This window comes from Thunnus albacares, chromosome 11 (assembly GCF_914725855.1).
Source record: "Thunnus albacares chromosome 11, fThuAlb1.1, whole genome shotgun sequence".
Lineage (NCBI taxonomy): Eukaryota > Metazoa > Chordata > Actinopteri > Scombriformes > Scombridae > Thunnus > Thunnus albacares.
Window position 1 is genome coordinate 13,744,364 of NC_058116.1, and position 27,643 is coordinate 13,772,006.

The 27,643-nt window shown below is 39.9% G+C and overlaps 2 protein-coding genes across 3 annotated transcripts; one reads left to right on the forward strand and one right to left on the reverse strand.

The window, feature by feature from the left end:
• Nucleotides 1–2,395: 2,395 nt before the first annotated feature.
• On the reverse strand, nt 2,396–19,270 carry mospd2 (motile sperm domain containing 2). Its single transcript, XM_044365336.1, has 15 exons — nt 19,132–19,270; nt 18,976–19,030; nt 18,409–18,564; nt 17,230–17,316; nt 16,899–17,053; nt 15,603–15,663; nt 15,431–15,469; nt 15,181–15,305; nt 14,414–14,587; nt 9,480–9,598; nt 5,629–5,722; nt 5,294–5,390; nt 4,531–4,651; nt 4,246–4,348; nt 2,396–3,043 (listed from the first exon to the last, which is right to left on the reverse strand). Exons 1-15 carry the CDS (start codon nt 19,162–19,164, stop codon nt 2,891–2,893), a joined length of 1,572 nt encoding a protein of 523 aa, XP_044221271.1. The 5' UTR covers nt 19,165–19,270; the 3' UTR covers nt 2,396–2,890.
• Nucleotides 19,271–19,634: 364 nt separating this feature from the next.
• fancb (FA complementation group B) lies at nt 19,635–26,930 on the forward strand. 2 transcript variants are annotated; one of them, XM_044365335.1, is made up of 9 exons: nt 20,024–20,158; nt 20,368–20,605; nt 20,719–20,874; nt 20,993–21,082; nt 21,545–21,673; nt 22,639–22,811; nt 23,751–24,181; nt 24,277–24,517; nt 25,104–26,930. In XM_044365335.1, the coding sequence occupies exons 1-9, from the start codon at nt 20,118–20,120 to the stop codon at nt 25,516–25,518; spliced, it is 1,914 nt and encodes a 637-aa protein (XP_044221270.1). In that variant the 5' UTR covers nt 20,024–20,117; the 3' UTR covers nt 25,519–26,930. The 2 variants fall into 2 exon arrangements, with proteins under 2 accessions (XP_044221269.1, XP_044221270.1); XM_044365334.1 differs by having other exon boundaries at nt 19,635–20,605.
• The last annotated feature ends 713 nt before the right edge of the window (nt 26,931–27,643 follow it).

The following is a 27,643-nucleotide window of genomic DNA, read 5'->3' on the forward strand; positions in this document are numbered from 1 at the left end:
ATCCCTTCATAATGCACTTTCAATGTAAGTAATGGGGGACAAAATCCACAGTCCTCCTTCTGTGCAAACATGTATTTGGTCGATATCTTTCAATGTTACAGTTTTTTTAGTGCCAAATTCCCTTGTTTTGTTACAATCCTTTCACTGCAGCTGAACAGGAAAACACTGTCTGCCGAGACACATAAAGGGAATTGTATACTAAAAAAAATGTAACTGTGGAAGATTTCCACTTTATTTGGCTGACTCAGACAGCTGAAACCTCATATTATATTCAGATAAACTTATATATTTTTCTCAAAACAAGGACTGCGGATTTTGTCTCCCATCACTTACATTGTGAGTGCTTTTGAAGAGGATCTTCTAAAGGTCAGTATAAACAGGAGGAATGATTATATTTCAGTGTTCATCTGCGCACCTGACTGTTGTTTTAAGACAGACTTGAAAAACCATGACCCTGTCCTTTAATATTTTACATAAAAAAAAAAACAAATGATAAGCTTAAGATGCTTTATAAAAAAGCAGTGCGTAGTTTGGGCCTTTTGTCCTCTTTTCAAATGTCTCTAAATTGTTTGCAGTTCTGCCAAAGAACATTTCTTCTGAACACTTCAAATGGTTTCCTTTGAATAACTGAAGGTCAGATTATCCAACATTTCATAAAACAGCAAATATTAAAGAAAAATGAATGTATTCCACTTTTTTAATGATTTTCTACTACAATGACGCTTACATAATGTTGCATCTGTAGGCTGTTAACTAATGACTAATACTGTCATTCATGTGGTAAAACATCAGCACAGGGACCAGGAGTACTTTTACTTTTAATACTGTCAGTATATTCAGCTGATAATACTTTTAGGATTTTGTCAGATTTTGAATGCAGTAATGAAGTATTTTCACATTGCCGTATACTTTCACTTCCACAACTGTGTATTACTGCTCAGCCCTCGATTCCAACAGATCATTTAAAGAGATGATGAAAAGGGGCAGCGTGTGGCAGTGTGAGAACATCATCATCCTCCCCACCACAGTGATAAAAGCAACAGTTGCCCAACCCACTTGCACCTGTCTAGTTAAAAGCAGCACTCATTAACTTTCCATCGATTCCCATTGTGTCCCAATTTGCCACTTAAACTAAATCATCGTCCCCTCAAATCTCGCATGAACGCCCGGGGTCAGCCACACGTTGAACCGGGTTTCGATTTAACTGGCGTTTAATGTTAAATCAATACTGTGGAGGAGCTTGTGACTTCTAAAGCTGCCAGGAAAGACATACAGTATCCACTGCCTGTAATTACTGACATCTAGACAATCAGGTGAGATGAGTCTGTCTGGGAATCGCTGTCACATGACCATTCAAACTTGAGTCATTGTGGCATTACTGGTAGTGGTGGTCTATTTTGCTGTTGTGCAGTACAGTGTATCTCCTGAACGACTTTCCTTATTCAGTCAGGTACTGTGTGGCACTCAGATGCACTTAAAAACCAACCCACCTATATGTGATACCAAAGCTTTTACTTTTATTCTCTAGTGGCAAACACTCCATTAACCTCCATCCTTTTTTCAGCGCATAGGCACTTACTGTACTTCCCAAATAGCTAATGCATATCTCACTGAGGGTTAAAGTGAAAAACATAATGCAAGTTTTACATCCGGCGCACACGCTCACTTAAAACTATTCAATTCCTTTTACAAACAGCTACTAACAGAAGTTTTTCGATTGCGTGGCAAGAAGAGGAGAAGGAGCCATATGAAGTGGAGAGTCGCCACTAAAAACATGCGATATGATGCGATCTTCAGAGAATAAACATGTTGTGGTGCCCAAAACAACCTATTGTTTATAATCAAGGCGGGATTAATTTACTCGTTATTGCTTGAATCATTCCAATCATCCCTTGAATGCGAGCAGCCACCAACGACTGCAAACAAACTGGAAGTGTTGATGCCAGACAACCCTTATATACGCACACATCGAATAACCAAATTGTAATCATTCCTTGTGCGGCGACTCACGTCTTGATTGCTCTGAGCTGGATCTTGTTATAGATATCAGTGCTTCACACTAAGCTGCAAGTGCCATGTCCTTGTTCTCAGCAGTAATTGCTTTGGTATTTTTAGTTTGCAGTGTTCGGGGTAATTAAAACAAATAGAAGAGATAGTGGAGACAGAGATCTCTTGTGGCTCCTTGGTTTTAGAGTGGAAAGGTTTAGTGAGGTCATACACTGCAATGTTTTCAATTAGACACCTGTGTACTAATGAGGGCTTATTAAAGAGTGTGAATAGTGAGTGGCTGTAACATTTACATGTAGGGTATGGATGCTGATGTTTAGTCTCTTCTCAAAGTTTGAGTAAAAACCCGAACATACAGTAAGAAAAGTATAATATCCAACAAAATGCAATCTGTTGACAAAGTGTTTATTTTTTATATGCTGTAGAATTATACAATATAAAAAATTGCACATTATAATCACAAAAATAGCTAATCTTTCCTACATATTGTGACTTCTGCAATAAATACATGTTTACTTTTTCATGATCAGTTTAAAAAAATACATTAATGATTGACTGCCATATTGTTAAAAGTGTCTTTGTTATGTTAACTCTCAAGGGCCTGAAAAGAGACAAGTACAATCTCTGTATATTAACTCCACAACATCTCATAAGTCAGCGCTCTTCCTCTCCATGACGACAGTCTGTGGGGAGGGTGGGGGAGGGGAGAGGAGAGGAGAGGAGAGGAGAGGAGAGGAGAGGAGAGGAGAGGAGAGGAGAGGCGAAGGTCTGCTCTGGTTTCATCTGCGAGCTGAGGACGACCGTCCGTCAGGCGGTCAACTGTGACCCCGCTGGAACCGTCTGTGTGTCTGTGGTGGACAGATGCAGGCGGAGGGTGCGGCGGTCAAGATGGCCGCTGGGCCGTACCCAGCAGGTACAGACAAAGCAGGTTCAGCACCACCAGCACCAGCACCAACACAATGAGAACCTTCTGCACCCACAGACACGTATTCAGCTTCTGCTCCAGGCGCGAGTTGCAGGCCATCACCCGCATGAGCTGGTGGGATAAAAACTGGTTCACTGACTGATTCTTTTCTTATCAATCCAAAGCCCTAAACAAGTCAGGCTATTACAGGCTATTACAGGCTATTACAGGCTATTACAGGCTATTACAGGTCACAAGAGTGAATTTGGAACAGTTTTGCATTTTGGGACACACACTCATCTGGCCACCTGCGTAAAGAGGTTCAGAAAGTTTGCAGCCTCCTCTTTTCCAATGTCAGACAGGTGTGGATGGAGGGGGTTTCAGAAGCTGCTTGACCATCCGTCAAGCACTTCAGTTGGAGCACACTGATGCCTTCAAATGAGAAAATTAATACCACTCTAATGTCTGAGCTTTAAGCATGAAGCTGGATCAGAGAGACCATTGGCTTAGCTTAGCATAAAGACTAAAAGCTCCAAATTTACTCCAAAATGTGCTCACCAACAGCTCATATTGTAAATTTCCTTGTAAATAACAGTTGAGTGCAGTGACTTCCCAGAGTCTTATCCTCACTGTGAGGTTACCAGGCAACCAGTAGAGATGCTAAACAAAAGTGTTGAGCGGGCGGATAAACCATTGTTAGTCAAGAAATTGTTACAGCACCTCTAAAAGCATAAATTGTTCCTACATTTCTTTTTGTGTAAGTATAAAACAAATGGGATATGGGATAGATAGATGTAGATTTGAACTCTGGACAGAGAACGGAGAGCTGTTTCACCTTGCTTTCAGTCTTTATGAAAGCTAGGCTAAACGTCTACTGGCTCCAGCTGCACACCTAACACAGAGGCATGAGAGGTATCAATCTTCTCTTTTAACTCTGCAAGAAGGCAAGTAAGTATTTCCCAAAATGTCAAACTATTCCTTAAAAAATGTAACAGCCTAGGTGGTTGATTGACTAAGTGCTATACAAGACTTAGAAGTTAGAAATACTATCTAGTAAACCTACATTCAACATACACTTTATACTTACTAATTTGAAAATTAAGTTATCATCTGCTGCCTGGGTGCATATCTTTGGAATATGCAAAGAAGAATACAAAACAGGGCCAATTGTTTTGGTGCATTTCAAATTTTACAGATCACACAAGCAACTAACAACACCTGTCACATTCATACAGTAAATGTTGAGCATAATGCGTTTTAATACAACTGATGAACTGATGAAGAACTATAATGTAGTCAAAAGTATCTCAGGCTTCTCTCCCACCAGACCTTACCGCTGTGTTTAATTCTTGCTGCCCGCTGCTTCCTGTCTCCACAGGGCTGTCCCTGAGAGAATTCACTGTTGACTTAACGCCCTCCAACACATGACAGCGCAATCTGTGGGGAAGACACAATCTAATGAGCGGAGGCCAGCAGGATAATACGCAGCCTACAAAGTCACTGTCTCAACTGTAATGAGAACTGTGTGGCAACAGGCGATCAACAGGATCAAGAGACTGTTGTATTGAGTCTGTCGTGTGTTTTACTGACATGGATAAATAAGGAGCACAGATGCGTACCTGTGTTCCATGATCTTGGTTTTCGGTACTTCTTTCCAGAACTGTGCAAGTTCTTGTGATCCAACATTGTCCATCTCAGCAGCCATGACCAAAAATCTGTCCTGTGGGGAGGCCTGAGAACCTGCACAAAACCATCAAGAGCAACACTAAACCAAAAATCTCACCTCAAGTAATGCTACGAGGACAAAAATGCTGTTTATACATCTTAAATCCTCAAAAGATATCCACACTTTTGTAAGAAAGTATTGCTTTGAATATCTTTGAACCCCATTACATTAAAAAAACATGAAAGGGAAGGGTTTGACTTTTTCAGAAAATATGAAAAAATTGCTATTTCAAAAACAAAACCAAAGCAGCCTTGAAGGTAGACTTTGGTCAGAAACACAACCAGTGGGGCTATGTTTAAAAGAAACTTGCTAGGCAAACACAGTATTAGAAAAAAACACAACATAAAAGCTAGAAAAAAGCAACCCTGAAATAGGTAGCGCTGATTCTTCTGAGCTATGCGCACATCATAACCTACAGCTGACATTTCAGTGCTTGAAGGCCACAAAATGTTTTCACTCAAGCAGCACTGCCAGATGTCTTGACGGTCTGTTTTGGGAAGATGATTCTTTTATCACTCTTGAAATATGCATGTCCAGCAAAGAAAAGTGGCTGTCGGGCACTTTGGGAAGGTAATAGACTGGACCGTTTGATTATTCTGAAGTTCAGCATTTGAAAACATCTGCTGTGAGCGGAGTGCAGAGCTTAAGTGCCGTACCTCCATGTAAGGACACCACTATATCCACAGAGGCTCCCGCTTCACAGCAGCTGCTACTGGGCTTCACTCTGTACTTCTCAGGTGCTGTGGTTCGTACCTGTGGAGAAACAAACCAAAACATACCCACTTCGAAACGATTTAAAGAGAGAAGCAGCAAATCCTCACATTTTAGAAACTTGACTTCATTGACTAATAATCGCTTGTCAAAATTGTTAGTTTTCTGTTGATCGACCAGCAGATGAATCAATTGGATCTAAACATTATAGCATTAATTCACTGTAGCAACGTAAAAACAGCGCATACACACGCACGCACACGAGAGCCTTCACACTCACCTTAAAGGCCACTTGATTTTTGGTCACATTGCTGAGGATAATGAGACTTTTCTTCTCCATCTCTCCAGAACCAAAACTGAGCTCCTCTGCAGGGCTAGTGGGAGAAAGCAAAAAAAAAAAAAAAAAAAAAACATCACAAATTGGTCACTCCACTACAGATACCACTGACTAGATACAGACAGGACTTCCCATTTGCTTCACAGCATGCCTTTTTTGTTTCTCTCTTATGTCTCTTATCGATACAGATTGGGCTGCTACGCTTCATGTGCCTTCATGTTTATCTTTTATGATTATTCAAGAACTATTGCTTACCTCAAGAATAATATTGATATTAGCAATATTTTGCAGACAAAAAACCCCCCACAGGAATACTTTCAAGCACTAGATTTCTGTCAATTGTGTTTATATTAATATAGAATCAAAATCATCAATAAAAGTGCTAGCCATTGCTGGATTAACCCTCTAGGGGGCCCCAACCTCTACAGACCACCTGTTTGTGGTCATTTGTTTTAAGACAAATTTATTTAGGAGAATGAAAAGTGGCAGTTTAGACATAGGGACCCTCTAAGAGACAGGTAGTAAAGACAGATAATAGTGCAGGGACCATCCATCCCTTATCATTCCAGCTGTTTCAGTATATTACCACACATACAGTATTTGAAATTAATCATAGTATCACAAGCCAGATGACCCACAATGAAAATGGGCCTCTGAAGGTTTAGGGGCGGGTGATAATCCGACCTTGGCACAAGCAGGATTAACGTTCTGTTTGCATAATCTTTAAAGAGATTCCTTCAAGATTTCAAAATTCTTTCACAGCTCTTGACAACATTTCTTTTCTCATAGCCTTTGATATGTTGCTTATTCTTGACTCACATGGCTCACTCTCAAGCCTTCTGTTGGCATGGGCAGCCACATCTCTGAGGAGCCTTTACAGGAAACATGAGGAGCAACATTGTATTGTTATCGGGGGTTTATACAGGAAAGAGCTCTGATCGCACATCAAAGCTGTGAAATCTGTGTCCTAAGATTCCGAATGAGTCATTTTGCTTCATTCGTTGATGTCTCTTGTTGGTGTGCTCCCAGTTTTTAGTGTAACTTAGACACATAAAACAGCTTGTGATTTGATGAATTCAGCCTCAGTGAAAAGTAAGCACTTATTGCACCGGGGACTTTAACTTTGCCGAGACGAATGTAGCAAATGGATTATAATATCTGCCTAGTATGTATAAAGCTTCTCACTGATGCAGCTTGGCTGTGTTTCATGGACTAGAACTGCTAAGAACAAATAAAGTATATATTTTTTTTCTTTTTCATGTCCTTGTGTGTTCTCTTCCCCAGTAAAAACAGCTGTGGAGTCTGGCGCTCACTTGAGTTCAGAGCGAGTCTCCGGGCTCTAGAAACCTTTGGCAAACACAAGATCAAAGCCCCCTACTCTCTTCTAAAGCCCCCAGTCTCGAATTAAGGCTACCACAGCTCAGAAACATAATTGCATTTAAGGCTCATTTAAATCTGTTTATCACTACAATTCATAGCCCTGAGCTGTCAAAATCCTCACATCAAAGCTGGAAAAAACAGACCTCAACGGACATTATTCATGAAAATGAGGAGTAATATCATACAGTATGGGCATGCACGGCTAGAAATTTATTCCAAACCTAACCAAATAATTGTGAGGTTGCAGTAGTCCTTTGCGCTGCACCTGTTTTGAAGTCGACACCTTTTGAAATTCAGCAAATGCTTCTTTGAAACATTTGATGCGCTTGACAATGTGTGCAATGAGTGCTTCTTTCTTAAAGATGAATCGATCTATGGCCACGGTGTCTCTCGTGATTACTGTAAAACTGTTAATAATTAACAACACCAACTCATTTCTATTCCATGAACAATTGATTGGCAGCATCCTTAATCCCTGCTCACGTGTGACCAGAGCTAGAAAAGGTACAAACACATCAATAATGTCTTTGAGCCCATATGTAGAGAGAACATTTTTGTCAATATGTACAAGGCAATTAAAACGCGTGTTATTGCCAATAGCTCGTCAATACGCATACATTTATTCAGAAGAGGAAGAGTGTAAAGTCAGCCACAGTGCAGCACCAGAAACACACTCTGAGGTGCCTTGCTCGAAGGGACAAGGCAGAAATTTTAGAAGCAGAAGACAGATGAGGGCATTAAACCAGCCATCCTTTGATTAGCGGGTGACGTCCCAGGCTTTAAGCCCTCCTGTCTCCCAAACAGCAATATGTTCTAACTGCAGTGCAAAAAAGGTGTGTAGTGTGTGCACGTCCAACCCCACCTGGGCGCAGGTGCAGCAATGTTAGCGGCTCAGTGAGGCTGTACTAAGGCACAGTGCTTTGAGCTAAATGCTAACGTCAACATGCTAATATGCTGATGTTAAACAGATATGATGTTTAGCATTTTCACCATGTTAGTTTAGTGTGTTAGCATGTTTAAATATGCTAATTAGCACTAAATACAAAGTAAGGCTGATAAATGCGTTTAGTTCATTGTTGCTTCACTGTGATGTTTGACCTTCACTGAGCAGAATGTATGTGCAGAGTTTAACACTTGAAGACTGTTTCCACATTCATCTGCTGAAGGGGAAAGTTTCTCTGAATTAGGAAACATCTTGTGTCTAGCAGTAAAACTTTTGAAATGAACAATATTGCACATTGATAGATTCTGGATTTCTCAATGAGAGAGAAGGAGTGTGACATTAGTAGAACTTCTAACCAGCAAATTGAACTTTTTTATGGAAAAACCAGACAAATTATTCAAAATATTTTCTATATATCTTAAAAACCTGTTTGTAGGGGGTCTTAAAGTAATTACCAATTCATCCTGAGGGGGACATAAATGTCTTTAAATGGACAATTTAATGACAAAAAAAAGTTTGAAAAAGAAAAGTTTGTGCCAATCCATTTTGTAGATGTTGAGACACTGGATAAGTGACAATTTTGACCTGCTCATGGTGCTAAAATATATCAGAGAATCACAATAGTCTGTGGGATTTATCTTCCAGCCACCATGAACATATGTACCATATTTCATGGCAATCCTGCCAACAGTTATTGAGATATTTCACTAAAAGCCAAAAATGTCAACCTGCTGGCAGTGCTAGAGGTAAAGTCTGAGGATCACAAAAGCTATTACAATTCATCCTCTGGGTATCATAAATGTGTGTACAAAATTTCATTGCAAACCATCTAATAGTGATGGATTGATCAATATTGGAATCCTTTGAGCCACGCCGCTAGCATGGCTACAAACGGCTTATAAAGGAAAAGGAAAGGTTGTGTGTACACTGAAATATGCAAGCTCCCAGAACATTTACTGATGCAACGCTTTGAGCTACAAGGTCTTCATCAGGCAATGACAAAAAAGGACAGCTCCGCCTACAATTAGGAGATTGCATTATACAAAACAACACCCCTTATCCCCAAACAACTTACCATGTTGCTAAGCATTACTGTGTTTGTTACTTAACTGCTACTTTTCCGTACTGTGTGGATTCTGTTGTTGTACTACTTACTGCTGATGGTCACTGTTCATCACTTTATTGCCACTTTATTGCTATTTTATCTTATTTGTTGTTCTATTTTTACCTTATTTATTGTTATTTACAGCATCAATACGGAAGTTGCCAATTTAATCTCGTACTTGTGCAATGCACTTAAAAATACACATACTGTCCTAAAGAAAGGACTGTAGTCAATATATTCTGTATGAAATGTGGCATCAATACACTTTTTGGGAACTTATGAGTTTCAGTGTCATTTTTTCCTTTCTCACTGGAGTAAAGGCATGTAGCCCGATGACAAGATGGAGAAGGGTGAGTGGATGTGTACCTAACATCCAGCAGAGGGCCTTTGAAGGTGGTCAGTGGCTTCCTGGCTCCTTTGGTTCTGGTGCATGTGTCTCCTTTATCATTGTCCTCTGCCCTCAAACTGTCTTCCAGGAAATTCACCTGAAACAACAAAGCCCACTTAATTAGAAAAGAGACTCAGAATAGTGATAACGTAATCATGTGACCCTTATCTGCTTCCTTCTTTAAAAATGCAATGTTTGACCTTTGCCCTTCATACGAGGCAGGCTATCATTTAATGAAGGTCCTGACAGTCATCTGTAATGATTAATAAATGGTTCTTGTGAAATAATGGTGAAGCGTTGTTATCCAAATAGAATCTTTCTTGGAAAATGTAATTTTTCTTTTACTGAGAACACCCCCCATGATGACTCGTGACCCTTGTTCCTATTGGTCTCCAGAGGAACAACAAGCAGCGTGTCCATTTCATAATGCCGAACCAAAACAACCCACAACCTCGTGACTTTAAAAAAAAACAAAGAACCTTGAACGTAAGTAGTTCATCCAGGCCAGAAGTCATTGTATCACTCACAAATGGAAACTTTCACTTCAGCAAAAACACCCACAAACTTTGACCCAAAACGTCCTCAGACAAACCACTAGATCATGCTGACAGACATTGTGAAATATTTGCACGAGTGCTGGACATTACAGATGTAGGTGAGTTGGGGAAACTGTTGCACTGGGCTTTTCAACATGTTGCTGGCAAAACATTTTTATGTAAAACAGATGGGAGAGTGAACACATTGTGGGAGGAGTGGAGGGAGGGCAGGGGTAAAGGTAAGCAGACTCTGCATGTGATGGGAACACTTGTGAATCAGGGGGGTGGAGGGGGAGGGTTGGGGAGTGTTTCATTTGCTGTGATAAGCAATGAAATGTCATCTTTAACTTAATGGCTGACTCATGCAAGTGCCACAATGAAGACGTCAAGAGATGATCAGCTGCTGATGAAATATCTCCATTTATTCATCATTTTAAAGAGCAATCTTAACACAATTAGGTAATGATGTGAGTAGAAAAAATTAAACTTTGAAATTATGGGTTGTTTTATACAGATGTTAGAATTAAAAGTACAATGTTTTAGTGAGAATATCATCAGCATCTTGCCATATCTGTAAAAGTAATACAAAATTTCAGTCGATTTACAAAGAACAAAATAAATGGTGATTTCTTTTGAGAAATGAATTCTTGTAAACAGAAACAAATTAAAACAATAATTTACACAGCAATAAAACAGACCATGATAAAAGACATTTAAAATTAGAGAACATCATCCTAAACTGAAAGATTAGTGAAATGTTCATAACGTGGAGTGTCTATTGATTATAAAGCACATATTAAGAAAGGTACAAAGCAAGATTCTCTACTAGATTAAACACTCGCCAGAGTCACAGGCCTGGTGCTAGATAGTGTTAGACGGATAAGGCACAGAGGGCTTTTGTTAACAATTTGCCTCAAAGACAGGCAGAGTTAAAGATTTAGTGCTGAGGGTTAGCAACTTTGTCTACTGTAACATAACAGTAATTAACTTGTTAGTCTTTAATCTGGGGTTAGAAGATACAAACGATGTGAAATGTTCTTTCTGTTGAGCAGATTATACTTTGAAATGAGTGTCTCACTTGGTTGAGTGTTTACATGATGTTGTGCAAAAGGAAGGCTACCAATCGTTTAGCCTTCATCCCTTGATGACAAAGTCAGAAATGTTGTAGTTCTTAACAGTGCAATACAATTTAGAGGGTCAAATTGAAATGTGAGGGTCCAGGACAGGACTAAGGATGAGCATGTCGAGGGCCAGTGACGACATCGGTCGGCTGTGAGGAAGGTGTGCTCACAATAATTCGAGTCACGTGAGTACACCTGCCTTTCCAGCCTGAAGAAATCTTCCGGACTCTGAGCTCCTTGTGTGGGTGTGATCCTACACTGCCTTACCACCTCCAGCCCTTGTTTCAAAACAGAGAGAAAGGCAATTAGCTTCTGAAGCCATCAAGTCATCAGCGCAGTGCTGCCTGGGACCCAGAACAATTCAGGTGGAGACGGGTGGTGATGGTGGTGATGGGGGAGCCCCTTATTTATTCAGACAAGATGGTTCTGAAGAGAGCTCAGCATAAGCACTGTGAATGCATTCAGACGAGCTTGAAGTGCCAGCAGGCTGGTGTTAACGCAGTGCCACAGGTTTAATCACAGCAGAGGCTACGACAACCAGAGATAAGGTCTATCTCATCACTGTATGCAAGCAGGGCTGCTGGAGATTTGAAAATGTATCAAGAGACAGTAGACACAGATAATTAACCTGTTATAACAATTACAACTTCTTCTTAAACTCTCTCCTCTAATCACTGCTCTCCTCTCATCGAACTAGGAGACTGCAAGTACTCAACCTTGCCTTTCATTATATTGTGTTTGTTTCAGATACTGTACTGTATTAACAGTAATTTCCTCTTAAGACCATGGGTTGGATATGCAGGTGGTCTTATCTTTTAATTGTTTTAGATTTATACTAGATAACACTGAAGCTGTAAATGAATAACAGGCTTTTGGCCAAAGGGTGGGATTTGTAAAATTTCCAGACTTGTAAATTTTCTAGACCTCATATACGTTTATAATATGATAATATAAGTGGTATCTAACCTTTAACAAATTGCAGTATTAAAAGTCAGAAGCACAATCATAATTGCACATTTTAAATAGAGTTTCCTGACTCACAAACTGGAGTTGGAATAAACTTTTAAACTACTATTCTGAAGTCCTTGAGACCATTGTTTGGTGTCAAACATATTTCATAAACTTCTATTATGACATTCTAACTGTGTGTGCGGTGTTACTGCAAAGTGGTTGTGTAACTGTAGTTTTCTGAGGCTAACTTGAAAAAGTATCTTCTTCTTTTCCCACAGAGTTGACTGAAACGCTTTGATATCCAGTCTGACACCTCGGAGGGCTTTAGTGCTCGTTATAGTACAGCTATAGGGTTAAGCGTCTGGTGATGAAATGGGAGTCAAAGATGCATTAATGGTGATCTCCACACCTTTTCTCTGGGGTTATGCAAGGCAAGTACAACCCACTCTGACCCAAAAAAATATGCCAGAAAGAGTGCAAGCTGATTCCATGCTCATTTGTTACAGTTAAGAAAAAGCAACATACTTCACACTTGCTGCTGTAGATTATTGAGGCTAACAACTGACTGATTTGCATATCTCTGCTTTGTAAATCTAAATCTGTTGTGCATGACCAATATGGTATTCATTAACAATGGGGGTACTGTTTGTTTGTTTAGGCTTAGCAGGCTCATGGGATAAACTTTGGGTGACGCAGCACCGCTGGGCTAGACATTTAAAGGCGGTGTGCGATATAGGCAGCGGGCTACAAAAACCCAGCTACTGTAAAATTAGAGCTGCACCTTATTTTAAGTATCAGTTAATCTGGCGATTATTTTCTCAATTAATCGTTTGGTTTCTAAAATGTCAGAAAATGGTGAAAATTGTTGATCATGGTTTCCCAAAACCCAGGATGCAACTTAAAATGTCTTGATTTGTCCTGGCCAACAGTTCATAACCCAAAGATATTCAGTTTACCATCATAGAGGACTAAGGAAACCAGAAAATTTGATAATCAAAATAGTTGGTGATTCATTTTCTGTTGCTCAACTAAGTGTTGCAGCTCTATGTAAAATACAGGATAGTTATGTCCTAGTCCTCGCATCAAATGTACATTAACCCCAAGTGTGCTGCTTCCTGACAGCAAAACATCAAAACATCTGTTAATAACAGCTGAAGCACTAAATAAAACCAAAGCAAACACAATAAATAGCCAAGGCTGAAAACAACAGGTATCAACATGATGTAAATATACAACTTTCTCTAAGTCTTAAACAGGCATTTCCTGGAACCAGACAACCCCTGAGATGACCCTCTTAATACCCTCCATCTCCTTCCATGCAGGCTTTCTTTGCATGCTGCTTGCTAGAAAAGAAGCTAAATAGATTATGAGGCGAAGGCTGGACAGTCCTGTGGGGAGTGGGTGGAATCTGTGACATAAGCTGCAGTCCAAACTGCAACCAGGGTGCGATTTGGTGACACCAGAGTGAGAGGGAGGTTGACAGCAGCTGTGGAAGTATTCAAACTAAAGCCTGTGGGGCATCTCACTGATGGTGCTTCACTGGGGCTGCGTGCTGCTGTTTGGCGGGAATAGGAATCCAGCTACAGCAGGGAAGAGCTTAAGTAACAGACTTGACTGCCTCTGTGGACTGTATGATGAGCTGAGAGGATGAGAGAAGCAGTGCGCTGGCTGTGATGTACGGGCTTTGTTGGCAGGATTTAATTGCAGTCAAAGACATTAGAAGTCACCTTCACAGAGACAATGAGCGAGAGCTTAACGTCTACCAAATCAGGGCATTACTTGCCACTTAATTCACAGTTGTCTCCACAGAGCGGTCTGATTACATGCTGTAATCTCAGGCTCAACTTTGAGTAAGCGACTGAAAGAAGAAACATGAGGAATCTCTGACCATAAGGCATCTATTTGGACTAGGAGCAGAGTGTCACATCTGTAAGAGATGGACACCGCTGCCTGAAATGTCACATCAGAATTAATCGTGACTGGATCACTTTTGGCTCGCGTTACACACGGAATGCTAATAACATCAGAACAACACTGATCCGACTAACTATTAGTTTCAACATCAGCAGTATTTCAATCACATTAATTTACCAATTTTATTCTTTATAATTTTCACTTATTCATCCATATTCAGACAATGAGATTAACAAACTAGTGGTCTGTACCTGTGAGGTAGAGTCTTACACAGCACACATGTAGCCAAATGAAGTGGTATACAAAGGTATAGTAATTACGCATTTTTTAGCACATGTACATTCTGAAAAGCCTTACAACAACTAGATATAAACTCGAGAGAAAATGTACCTTTTTGGGCTTTACTGCTACCTCAGAGTTGAAGCTGGACTCAAGGGTATCTTTGCTCTCCAATTCACCCTCTTTGCTCTCCGTCTCGTCCTCGCTAACGATAGGTCCGTTGTCACAGATGGGCGTTTGGAAGTCGTCATCGGGAAGAGGAGGGTAGCTATACTTGAATGGGTCCTGGAATTCAGCCAGATAAGTCATATCAATTCAAGTATGGTTTTAAAATGTGTACATGGTCAATTTAAAGGAAGTTTGTTTTTTAAGAAGTACACAAAGTCTCATGACTCGCAGATGAATAAATATAGTGATATGGCTTCTATAAGGGGGATTCTGTTAAATCAACTTAAGTTTTAGTTTTGTTTATTTCACTGAAGTGATGAAGTTACATTTCACTGTGATCAGACAAACCTGATCAACATTTCTTGTATGAGAATGGAGAGCATCTCTCACATTCATTATTTTCACCACACTCAAACCTGAAATCTGAAGTTTCCTTAATTAATACAAATGACATTTTAGTGTGGTATAAACAAGTCAAGTTATTCGTTACTTTCTTTAAATAAAACTTCCTTTCTTTAAGTAATTTTAATATGATTAAAGCTCACACAAAATAATTTTGCATCACAACATCATTACAATATATGATGAAACGATGATAAATATTACTGAATTGCTGACCATTTCTAGTAACTACTGTATCTTTTCTGTCTGACAGAAATACGTTAATGTGAGGCTACGTTGCAAATTTGTAATTTTACATAATAACATACCGTTCCACCCATGTGAGGTGGCAGGTACTCGGGGCCTATGAATGTCTGGACCTCATTTCTGGTTGTAAACCTGAGCTTGCTGATTGCCTCTGGACCCAGCCATGACTTCACAATCTTCCATGCCGCTGAAAGGAAGAGACATGTTGTATTCTTAAGATGTCAGGATCAGATCATGATCAAGATGTTACTGATGGAAATAAAAATATACAAGATTGCATGAGCTGCTAAGAGAAGACAGCATCATTCTCACCATTCATGATCCAAGGCATATCCACGATGATCATTTTGGCTGAAATGAAACAAAAGGAAAAAGTTTGTCTGTCAACGTTATGTTAGAAATTCCCAAATTTGACTTGTAAGTGGATGTAAATCACTATTAATGTCTTAAATATTTATTGTGCTTATAAAAACGTGTTACTTACATAAAAACTTTGGATAATATATTTTGAAGCAATTAATAATGTACTTCACGAAGTCCATGTCCTGAAACACAAAGTGGAAACAAACAAAGACGCTTTATGGATTTTTAATAAGGAGAATGTTTGTTCACTCTTTACAGCCTCTAGATCTGAAGTGACCCACTTAACAGAGACAGAAAATTCATTACAAGCTCCTCCGAATGATCCCTCACTCAATCCTACTCAAACACCAGGACTCAGAGAGGTTTGACTTGTTATTTTTATATATGTCTTAAAACTAGACTACATAATCAATCTGCAAAATAGACAGTTATATAACTTGCTGTTCACTTTTTTACTGCACTGCCTAGATGTAATAACCTTTATCACCCCCCTGCATTAACAGTAATGCATTTTCTACACATATGTAAGGGACTTCTAAATTAAACAGATTAATTTTATCAACACTTTAGATGCCACTAGAAAACCTAATCATGGCTAACAGAAAAAAAAAATACCATGAATCTCTGTAGAAACTGCAAATGCATGTGAATGTTTCTTGCCACACTTTAAATTCATTTTCAAAAAGGTGAATAGGATAGATGTTCATCTTGCTGTATTATGTTAATTACAATCATCAGAAAAACAGCAGATACATCAATAGATAGAGCCCCTATACCCTGGCTAGGCTCCATAATTGGCTAGAAGCCTCATTGCTATGCAGGAGACTCACTCCAAAGCCTTAATGAGATCATACTGACTAGCCCTGCTCCAGCTCATACTGTGGTTCAACAAGCTTCAATAAGGCTGTTTTCCAAATTGATCTTCTAATCTACTCATTTCATATTTGTCCTATTTATCCTTTTTGTCTTTCTTGTGTTGGTTTATTTGTATTTAATTGAGTCATTTCTCTAGGTGAGAGCGTAGCCGGTGAAAAACAGTCACTGACAGAGAGCTCCATCAGGGAGCTAACGTCTGCGACACAGTGAGTCGGCGGATTATACAGTCCACTCGAATTGACCAACGGGATTTAAAGGTTACATTAATCTCCAAAGAGTAAAACCATTGAAGAGCATCAGTCCCTGCAAGACCCCAGCTCAAACAGCAAGAAATATGAGGAGACTCAACAGTATTTCAGTGCCGCAGCACAGCAAAGAAATTATCTTTTTCTAGATGTAATAAGCAGCATGTTTAACAGGAAGGGAATATAAATGCAAAATAGGTTTTGTTTTAAAGACCAGGATATTAACTACAAGAAAATAAGTTAGTGATATAATTACAAAAATCTAATTTTTTGACACACCATCATAATGGACTTACTATATTGCTGAGACCGGAGTCCGCCAGGTCAAACACAACAGTAAGCGGCATCCCAGGTTCCTTCTTCGCATAGCGCTCCAGCCAGAAGGCAACATACTTCTTCTTGTCCAGGATCGTTTTTGCATCTTTCACGTGTAGCTTCACTTTGAACCAGACTAAACACAGTAAACAGAGGTTTGAAATTTAGGTCGCTGTAGTTTTGTTTTTGTGTAGATTCTTGATTACGTTTACACTCTTTTAATGGGACAGATATGTTGTCTGGCTATTTTAAAAAAAGACTAGGATGAAAGTGTATAACAGTATAGTTTAAGTAATGAAATCATGTACATACAGAGCTTGTTTCCCTCTTTGTCATAGCCGTGGAGGTAGACAGCACCAGTCTCAAACATCCATTTGGGAATGGTGCTCTCAGTGATATCTGAAAAAACAAGGCAGACACATAGTAACATTATTAACTGGTGTTTGTTATTATTGGATACAAATGGCTGCTTGTGAGGATCCTACACATTTTTTTAGACTATTTGAATTCTTACGTTCAGTTTTTATCTGATAACAAACATGGTCTTGAATTAGACAGTGTTTTTCATCATTTGCAAAGCCATCCTGTTCAATTGCTTAAAATAAGTAATCACAAGTACAAAATATGACCAAAACTAATATACAGCAACTGAAATTGTATGAAACAAACAGTAAGTGAAACAGGACTGGACAACTGTACTTTTAGAGGAAGTCCAGAGGAAGTCTCTCATTTACTGTAATTTGACAGTTTATCTGATGAGCTTCCCTAAAATCTGAAACTGTTTGAGTTTACAGCAAACAAACCACTTGACCCAAATTCAATTGACAAATAAAAAAAAAAACATATGGTCTAGGTGAACAACCCGTGATGCCCGTGGTTACTAATGTCTTGAGTAAATCAAATTTCCTAAAAACAACTGTTTGACAAATTGAATTTGCTGCATTAAAGAGACTTGAACAGCAATTTGGAGAAATTCCTTAAGAAAACAGAAACAGTAGGGATTGTTCTCTGGGGTAGCCTATGCATGGTGGTGTTTAACACACAATGACATTCTGTCTGGATTAATCCCAGAGCAGCACAAAGAGAACCATTGATCTGCAAACATCTAAATCAGGCAATGTCAACATTTCTACTAATAGGTAGGGCTGTATATTGAACTTCAGCACTTTTCTGGTACCAAGTGATTTGTGCACGTTGCTCCAGATATGAAAAACTTTCAAGTATTGTAAACTGGCTTTTCAGGTCTGGTTAAACTCCTAATCTGATTTACTTACTCTCGAATAGGATAGTTTGTCTTCTTTTGTTAAACTAAAAAGGGTTTGTAGAAAGACATGTTCATACTTGTCAAAGTAAGGAATTCAAAAAATAATTGTTTTTGTATAGGTCTTGAAATTCAAGTAGCACGAGAATCAAAAAGGATACACAGATCTACTTTTAGGTGATGAGAAATCCTGCATATTATATCACAAACTATACAGCATGACTTCTTACCATTCACACCAAATTCTTTTCTCCACTGGAGACTTTCATCAATCATCTTCAAGGCATCATCAACAACATTAAGTCTCCATGTCAGGTAGCTCTCCACCAGGCCATCATTCTCTTCAATTCTTTCCACATCTCTGGAGTCATACTTATCTGTTGAATCTGTAAACATAAAACAAACAAACAAATGCTTAATCACATGACGTTCATATTGAGGTCAAGCACAAAGTTTCACTTCCCACCAGGGACCCCCTTGTTAGTTATCTGACAAATAATTAAATAAATATTGGCCATAATATGTGCTTAACTGAAACAAAGCCCACCTGGAGGCCACACACCAATAGGATGCATTAGTCTGGAGCGGCTGTTGCATGTGGCAGTACAGCTAAACCTTAGCTAGTTATCTAAGCATTTAGGTCATAATGTTCAACATGACAACCAACAGTAAGTGGACACTAAACCTATAATATTTAAAAATGTATGTAGATGACAATAACCAAAACTTTATGCCCGAGTAACTGACTGGCCGAGGAGAAAGTATAACGTCAGCTTATCCCAGAATAACTGTATTACCTTGGAGGAACTCATTCTTGAATCTCTGTCTCGTCTCCTTAATTTTCTCAATGTCCTGTCACAACAGAGTTCCCTTAGGTTAGACACAGACTTTGATTTCACCAAATGGCGTACATTTGCTAAACAGCTGTGTGAAAAAAAGTGCTCTAACGATACCTGTTCTCCTTCGTGTTGATCAAGTTCAGCCATAATTCAACCGTCCCCGGATTTCCTTCCCTCCGATAGTTTCCTTGTTGAGCTAGCTAGCTTAGCTGAATCAGTGCGAAGTGAGAAACTGACGCCCCGTCGTTGCCATTTTGGCTCCGGCCGTGGCCACACCTCTCCGCTTTGTTGTTTGATTTGATTTGAACGATAGACTGTATGGAGCGAGTGCTGAATTGTATTCAAAATAACAGGAAATGCGTTTATTTAATCATCGAAACAGCTGTCTCATTTTAATACTTTAGCTTAATGTCGTCAACTCACTTAACGGTTAACCAACTCTCACCCATAATGCATAGCGTTCAGTTTTAGTTGGCGCGCGAGTAATACAAACAGACGCTAAGAAACCTTGGAAAATGGCTAAATTGTACTCTCACCAGTAGATTTAGCAAGTGTTCATCAATTTGTACACCTTGGTGACACTTTTTCCTCATGAAAGTGACCCAATTTAGCAATAACGCTAACTGCAGCTGTCAAGAAAGAAGACTCGAAGCTTCCCCACATGATGGAGAGTTTGCTGTTGGAAGATTTGCATCAAAATCCCCATAGACTATCCGTCTGTGGAAAGATAGTCTTATTTAACTGCAAACGTGCTTCCGCCACAAATGACAACGAGTTAAGTGAGTTATTATTCAGCAGCTTTTTATTTAAACGGGAACACAACGCCTTCCTGAAGGCAGCTGACGGAGCAGCTGTCATCAGCAGGAAGAGAGCAGCGCATGTTGATGTTTTGAGATGTAAATCTGCCGTAGATGTCGAGAAGAGATTCACCACACCCTGTGTTTTAGTGGTAAAGAAGAGCGAGGAAGCGGATAGCTTCCAGTATAGTCTTCTCTCACTTAGCAGCTCAAACCGACTGGAGCCCTGCATTGACTTTAAACTCCCTTATAAAATAAGGGAAAACGTGTCTATCCTCCAGGGCCCCACAGTGTTGTGGAGCCATGCTGGCAGTGTCTTCTATACATCCTTGCAGGTTGGAGAGGTGAGACAGATCCCCTTTCAGTTGTCCCACAGTGTTTATGGAGAACTCCCTCTCTCCAAAGGGCAAGTATTTGTTCTTGGACTGCAAAACTTGTCAGAACAGTGCTCAGATAATCAGTCCACAAGTCAAACCCTGGGCTATTTTATTGAGAGTGGACACATGTTTGACGGTTCTATGATTGTACCTCATCCCTACATTTCCATCATAAGGTGCATCTTGGTGCTGTCAGCGGACAAAGTGGAAGGTGTGCTAAAATCTGCTGTGGTTTCAGCCACCTGTACTGGACAACTTGTTTATTTTGAGAATGGCACGGTAAAAGACACATGTCAGGTCCCATTTGAGCAACCTGAAGATATTCAGGTGGTCAACACAGGAAGAAACGGAGTCCTCTTTGTCGTATCTTTTCACCAGGGGCATGTTTGCGCCATATGGAAGGAAACATTTGAGGTATTTAAAACAGGTTTCAGTATCTATGAACAATCTGTATTTTTTTTCATAACTTTATTGTCATTCAGTTTACATGTTTTTATAATCCTGCTTTCTTAAACTCTCTTATCCAGATAGCCTCCCACTGGTCAGGTGTCAGCTCCGTCCACGTGGACGACTTCTTGGGATGTGGAACAGACCAGATGCTGCTGGTTTTTAAAGATGAAGGTGAACCAGGACAACTACTGGAACATTTCCTCATCACTGACCTCTGTGGCATTTCATATTCTGTGAGTCATGCTTTTTACTTCCCATGTGCAATGCTGCTTCACATTTACATGCATTTCCCTTGATAAAGTGAAATTGTGAAGGTGGTCAGCATCACTAAGTGAAAATACATGTTTTTAGTGTGGTCAGGACAGCGGAGCAGTGAAGTCATCTCCTCCACCAGCAGAGAACTATCTCCTTACTCTTCAAGCTTTAGAGTCCAGACTTCAGGTGAGCATTCATAAACGTTACGGTGGAACACTGGGAAAATCGATCAGTATTATTGTCTGTTAGTGGAATCATATTCAGACAATATGATCACATTGTCTTTTTACAAAATTTTGTCAATAATAAATTAAGGAAAAACTAACTGAATGAGTACTTCATGTTTTTGTTTTACACATGGAGCTGTGTCTCGTGTGTAACAATCAGTTTGACTATTTTACATATAGTTCTAAATACATCTGTGTGTGTAGAATGTAATTTATTGGTATTGATTTAAAAAAAGGGTATTGAGACTGTGATGATGATTGTATTTCATCCATGATGCTCAGCCATATTATGCAGCTCTATCAATGATCTGATGCTATTTCTCTGAGATGACATCTTGAAATGAACGTATTTTCACTCAGTGTCACCCAGTGTGTTCAACATATCATTTACAGTGTCATTCGAATATGATCTGTCATTTAGAGCGGATTGACGGTGCTTCAGGAGCTTCAAGGAGAAGTTAGAGTGAAGGAAAGAGTTCTGCAGCAGTCGGTGCGAGCCCTCACTGATGTTGTATCAGAGAGAGAGATGATTCTCACCCAGCATGAACAGGTACTTTACGTGTAAGGAAATATACAGTACCAGTCAAAAGTTTAGACACACACAAACTTTTGACTGGTACTATACAGTCATGACTTTTTGCAAAACAAACAGCTTGTTATAGTATTAAGCATTTTTTTAGAGGACTGGATGCTATTAGTAATGGTTACTGAATGAGCAACAAGAGTGTCATTATATTAGAAATGTTTCCTTTCCTCTAGTACTGGCACAGGACATCTTATGGCATCGTAATGACAACATTTTGATAGTATCTGTTGTTATTTTCAGTTGAATGTCCATAATAATAATATATCTATGACTCTGACATGCATTTAAGCTCAATTCATAACTTCAAAATGGGAAATTTAAAGCAATGAGGTATGTAATTATGAGTATGAGTCAGTTGGTTAGCTTTGTTCCAGCACTTGTCACTCATGTTGATAAGTTGTCATATTTGAAATGGCATCTCACATCAGGCTGAGACAGTCAGCGTTCATAATGCTGCCACAGGCATTGAGGAAGCACGGCCAAACACTGGCAATACAAACAAACGCCACAAACGTTTTCTTGTTTTTCTACTTTATAGCATTTGATGTTTGTGAAATGCCTTTTCTTGCTGTTGCTATAATTTCTTTGTGCAGTGGTGACTGGCCTTACTTTGACAGCCACAATCCAACTAACTTGTGACTGTACTGTTACAAAAACACCCACAGCAAATGATGTATATGGCCCCAAAACAGTTTTTTTTTAAAAAAAAAGTAGAATTAAATGCTGAAAGATGAAGAGATAATTATGATTTTCACAGAAAGTAAAGTCACTGCAACACTCTTGCTTTTTAAATTGCATTTTGAAAAGCCACTACTTCTGTTCCTAATATTCTCTGTTGAAACCGAAATGTTCGACATAAACTGCTATTGCTTGTCAACGCTGTCACACACTTGTCATTGCTGATTATAGTCTTTCCACTTTCTGTCCAGGAAGGTCTTATTGCTCTGTGGGACAGTGATGATGAGTCAAAGGATGAGGCCTTGGATGACAAGATGCGAGACATGCCAGCAGTGTCTTCAAAACCTCAAGTTGACAAGCTGTGGCATCGCATCGCTGAGGACCGAATGGTCGTGGGAGTGATACTATCTACTGACGGCTCTGTGTAAACATGATTTGTTTTTTAATTGAAGTGGATTGTGTATATCTGCTGTGTACAGATACGTGAGCCTGGTGGACTGAGGCATCAGCCTTCATAAATATGCCCCACTGAACACGACATTATCGTTCTCTAAAAAGCTCGCCCACTTGATGGCTTGTCAGGCATAATGAGTTGTGTTTTTTTTTTTTTTTTAATCTAGTTGAGTAGATCCATGTGTTTATGGTAAATATACCAGCAATTTTAACATGGCACTACATGTAGTCAAGTCAGAAGTACTACTGTCCAGCTGTCAGACGCTATCATTGATGCTTGATTAGATTTTCCTGAACTGTTACATTATGGTGCCATTTGCTGAGGTGTCCTGTAGAGAAATCTCAGCTCTAAGATAATTTTCTACTGCAGCTGCGTATCTTCAAAGAACTCAGAATAGTTTTTCATGATTAAATCAATGAAGCAGTCTTGTAAAGAAATGTAACACCTACAGTAATCTATCTTCAAATAACATTAACTTAGTAAGTATGATGTCCCCTTTTTGATTGCTCCTGACTTTATATGAATTCCACCAAGGAGCATGCAGGGTGGCAAGGTGGTCACCATGGCAACAAGTTTTTAATAACTCTCCAAGCTCCTTTTGTGGGAACAAGAAGCTATCTGATTCCTTCATCCACCTGTTCCTGTTTTTTTTTTTTATTTCAGCACATGTGGAGGAAAACTACTTCTGGCATGATTGCCTCAAGAGCCCGTATATTGCTGTTTTGATCGGTGCACTTGTAGAGCTGATGTAATTTCACCACCTGGAGTTATTGCTGTTGTTAATCAGTTCACCAGCAGTCACACATTCATTCACACACACAGTCCTATAGTTTTGGATTTGATATCCAGCCTGATTACCTGCTGTCCGTGTGATATCTGATTGTTAGTGATGTGTTATTTTTGTTCCAGACCAGCGGCCAGTGTGAGTTTATCTGTCCTGACAGAGACGGGACAGAGCTCAACGCCCGCAGTCATCCAGACCCAGAGCCAAGTGTTCTGGCTCCCCGCTCTCAGCCCTTCATCGCCATCATCCTCCTCCTCCTCCTCTTCTGCCTCCACATTCCCAGAGCCGGCAGCAAAAAGAAGCAAGCAACACAACGCCGGCAGACCAAATGATCTCAACACATGCAGACTGGCTGTGACTGCTGTGACCAGGCTGACACCTCTGTTGAACTCTGGCTGTGTCAAGTGCCGTGTCATGCTCCATTATGTCCAGAGACAAGATACTTTTGCCCTCGTGAGCAACCCAACACCGGCTGTCCTGCATTGTGGTCAAGTCACTTTAGATTTCCAAAGTGATTTCCAAACCCAACTGTTGAAAAACCCCAAACTCAAAACAGGTAAAGTGAGTGGATTTAAAATCAAAATGCCCACAACTTTAGGTTTTAATTTTGACAGATAGATGTTTATGATTGTCTCCTTTTTTATTGCCCAGATGAGGTTACAGAGGACTTGCTGAGTCTGTTGGCGTTGCTGGATTGCTGGGTGTTCCACATAGACTCTCCTGATCACAGCCTAGGTGATATAGATGGCTGGATTCAGAAAAGAGTGGGCTGTAAGAGGATAGAAGTGGGCCCTCAGTATCTTCTGTTAAATTCGTCAGGACTGTCGGCTCTCATGCTGCTGCACTGGCATCAGATGACCCCTTTCCAGGGGGAACTGTCTGTCCACTCCAGGTAAATCATTTTTATTCACAATTACTAGTAAGATGGCTGTGTTACTGATACTATCTTTTCTGAATTACATTTAGTTTTTTTTCCTTTTGGTTGCATCATTTAAAAAGTTAAATGTGCCAAAAATTGTAGATTTGAAAAAACTCAGAATGATTGATTTAACAGATTTTCTATTCAATTGCAACCATTGATATTACTGCTCTGTGTATTGGTTCAAAAATTACTACCAGGCAATGTCTTGAATTATTCAATTTTATTTAAAAAAAAAAAAAGGAAGGTAGCTTTCCCTGTAAAAATGGGCACTGCTCAATTTATATTAATGGATTCAAAGTTGACAAGGCTTTGAAGTTGACGCATGTCAAGAAGGATGCACGTCTGTGATATTCCACTGAATATCAAAGTGATTTGAATTCTCTGGCAACCAGAGCACTTAAAAATACAAATCCTGTAAAACTCTGAATTGGTAGGTGGGAGGGAAGCAACTGACAAATTACAGATGAGAAATAAACATCAAAAAATCATGTTTTCATTCATTGCAACATGTATTATGTAATAGAATTCAAACACCGGCTCTGTTGTCCCTTTGCAGCCAGTTACCGATGCTCCAGTTCCTGGACTCTCTGTTGGCTTACCTCCCTGCATCTTGCTCTGTCCAGGCTGTCAAAGGTACAAGAAGGCAGGGTGCAGCTCAAATATTCTCTTTGGCGTTGGAAAAAGAGGTGGCGTCACTCAGAGAGTTTGTATCATTGCTGCTCTGTGGAGAACAGGAAGATGAGGAGAGGAGAAGAAGCACTGGACATGAGGAGACCCCTGAGCCAGGTTCTGTAGAGGGGCTCAAGAGGTGTAGAGAGGTGTGGCAGCAGGACCTGGAGAGGAGTAGGATAAGGTTGAGCCCCCTGGTGGATGTGGGGAGGTATCGCAGGCTTACCCAAAGCCTCACCCAAGTCCAGCTTGACGGGGATTTGGCAGCTCTTGTAGAGACTCAGAGAACTTTGCTCAGCTAATATGCTGTTGATGTGGTTATTGTTGAAAATCCCATTGCTACATCTGTTACCTGGACAACCAGTGTTTGTATCAATGGTACTAAAATCAACTGAAAAGGCAGTTTATTGTGTATGCTGTGCACATTTAACCTGTAGAGAGAGCGCATCCTCCCATTGCTGACTTGGTTATGTTCTGAGCTGAACTGCCTGTGTCTGACAGACAACCTCTTGGGGTTTGCTGTGTATCTATTGGTGTCTGTCGCTCTGTAGAGCCTCAGCTCAGCCTATTTCCATTGGATCCCCTCCTGGGTTTCACAGCCTTAATCTGATAGTGATGTGATACTGCTCTCTCCTCAGCTTATTCCTTCTGTTCATGTCCCTTTAGACCCTCAGTGTTCAGAAACACTCTTTAATGCCTGTTGCTGCCGTTTGCTATTCATTAGGAGAAACTACTATTATCCCACAGTGAACAGTTTGCCTTAAGAATAAAGACAACAGATGATGGTCGAGCAAGAGCAAAATATATCTGCTCAGCGGCTGTAGTTGAGTGAAAGCTTTTAGTGGTACTTTTCCCGCACGGTTCAGTTATTTTTCTGTGAAACGATGCAAAGAAAAAAGTCCTTGGATGCTGTTTCTCCTATGATGCCGCGCAGGCTGTCAGCACTGTAAGTTAAAATGCCACTTTACCAAGTGAACATCAAACCCTACTTAAAAGGATCTAGTCATTGCTGGATACATAAGGTCTCTGGCAGCTTGACCAGCAGTGTTTACTAAAATGGTTGGTGAGGCTTTTTTTAAATCCCAACAGGGACTGAAAAATGTGGATGTGAATTATGTTTGTCAGAGCTCCGGAGGTACTCAATCTGTTTGTAGTACTTTGAGGAGAACTAAACTCCCCCTCTTCACACCTTTAATGTCTCTGCCCTAATGCCTGCAACAGCTTCCGCTGGACTCACAGCCACAAGACTCCTCTAAATATAGCCGAAACATTTACTTCAGATTCTCCTATTTTCGTGAGCATTTCCCAATATGTTATTTTCGATGGTGATGCTGCTGTGGGTTCATAAAACGTTAAAAGAAACCTATTTTTGTCACGTTGAAAATAAAACTCCTGTTTGCAGCTCTGTCAGCTATTGCTGATATATTCAGACAACATAACTTCCGTCACCATGCAAGTTGATCACACACACACATTTTTTTTCCCTCTTTAATCCCTCACAAACAGAAAAGAGGCAAACTACTACCCCGCCTTTCTTGGCTTCAAGACAAACACCTCTGTCACTTCTAATAATGGAGAAGAATTGTGAATCCTGCACAGTAAATAACACCAGTAAATGGCCAGGGGGACATGGATCACATGTGAAAATGAAAATTCAATTGTATTGGTGTTCCCTTAAAGCCCTGCCTGCCACCTGGAGTAAAATATATGGTTTGTCATCCCATTATTGCCTGTTAACTTATATTAAGTCTGAGTGGTGGATGAAGGCTGCGCTGAAGCCTCCTCACCTTAATGGGGAATGAAGAGGTGTGATGCTGCTGTTATGAAACATCGCAGACATGGAGAAGACCAAATACAGTCTCCATCCAGCTTATAAATATGTCAGTTATTTGACAGCTTTCTACATCTTTTGACCTTTTGAGGATGTATTTATGAATGATAATATATTTAAAGACCCAATCTTTAATTTTGTGACCAAACTCATAATGTTTTATTATTAATAGAAGGAAACTCTGCATTTGAACCTTTTCTCATCTGAACGTAATCTCAAATAAAGTACAGTTATATTGCTAGCTTCCAACTCTGTGTTTTAAATTGGGTGTGGCCCTTTTGTTTACATTTGAATCACAGATTGGTTCTCTATATCAACAATATCAAGTAAAGACATCCATAGTGATGAATAATGCTGTTAAGCCATGTTTATATTGATGCTGTATGATGAGGGCACTGGTCTCTGGTCCCTGGTCTCTGCCTGCAGTCGACTCTTATTGATCTGGGTCACAGGCTTTCCTTTCCTCTGGACTATGGCAATCAGTGGGTCAACCATAGTGGGAGGCCATTGATTATATCTACATTGTTGTAGTGCACAGCCCACACACACAGTAGTGTACATGATTGTGTATGCAGAAAGCTCTGATGTGAGGCAAC

Bases quoted from the DNA above. Each gene is read 5' to 3' on its own strand.
- fancb (XM_044365334.1), top strand. From the start codon at position 19,679: ATGATGGAGAGTTTGCTGTTGGAAGATTTGCATCAAAATCCCCATAGA. The intron at 20,875-20,992 runs GTGAGTCATGCT...ACATGTTTTTAG, and splicing joins TCTGTGGCATTTCATATTCT to TGTGGTCAGGACAGCGGAGC. The intron at 24,182-24,276 runs GTAAAGTGAGTG...TTTATTGCCCAG, and splicing joins AAACCCCAAACTCAAAACAG to ATGAGGTTACAGAGGACTTG.
- mospd2 (XM_044365336.1), bottom strand. From the start codon at position 19,164: ATGGCTGAACTTGATCAACACGAAGGAGAACAG. The intron at 15,306-15,430 runs GTGAGAATGATG...TCTTCCTTTCAG, and splicing joins TATGCCTTGGATCATGAATG to CGGCATGGAAGATTGTGAAG. The intron at 14,588-15,180 runs GTATGTTATTAT...GCTGAATTCCAG, and splicing joins CACCTCACATGGGTGGAACG to GACCCATTCAAGTATAGCTA.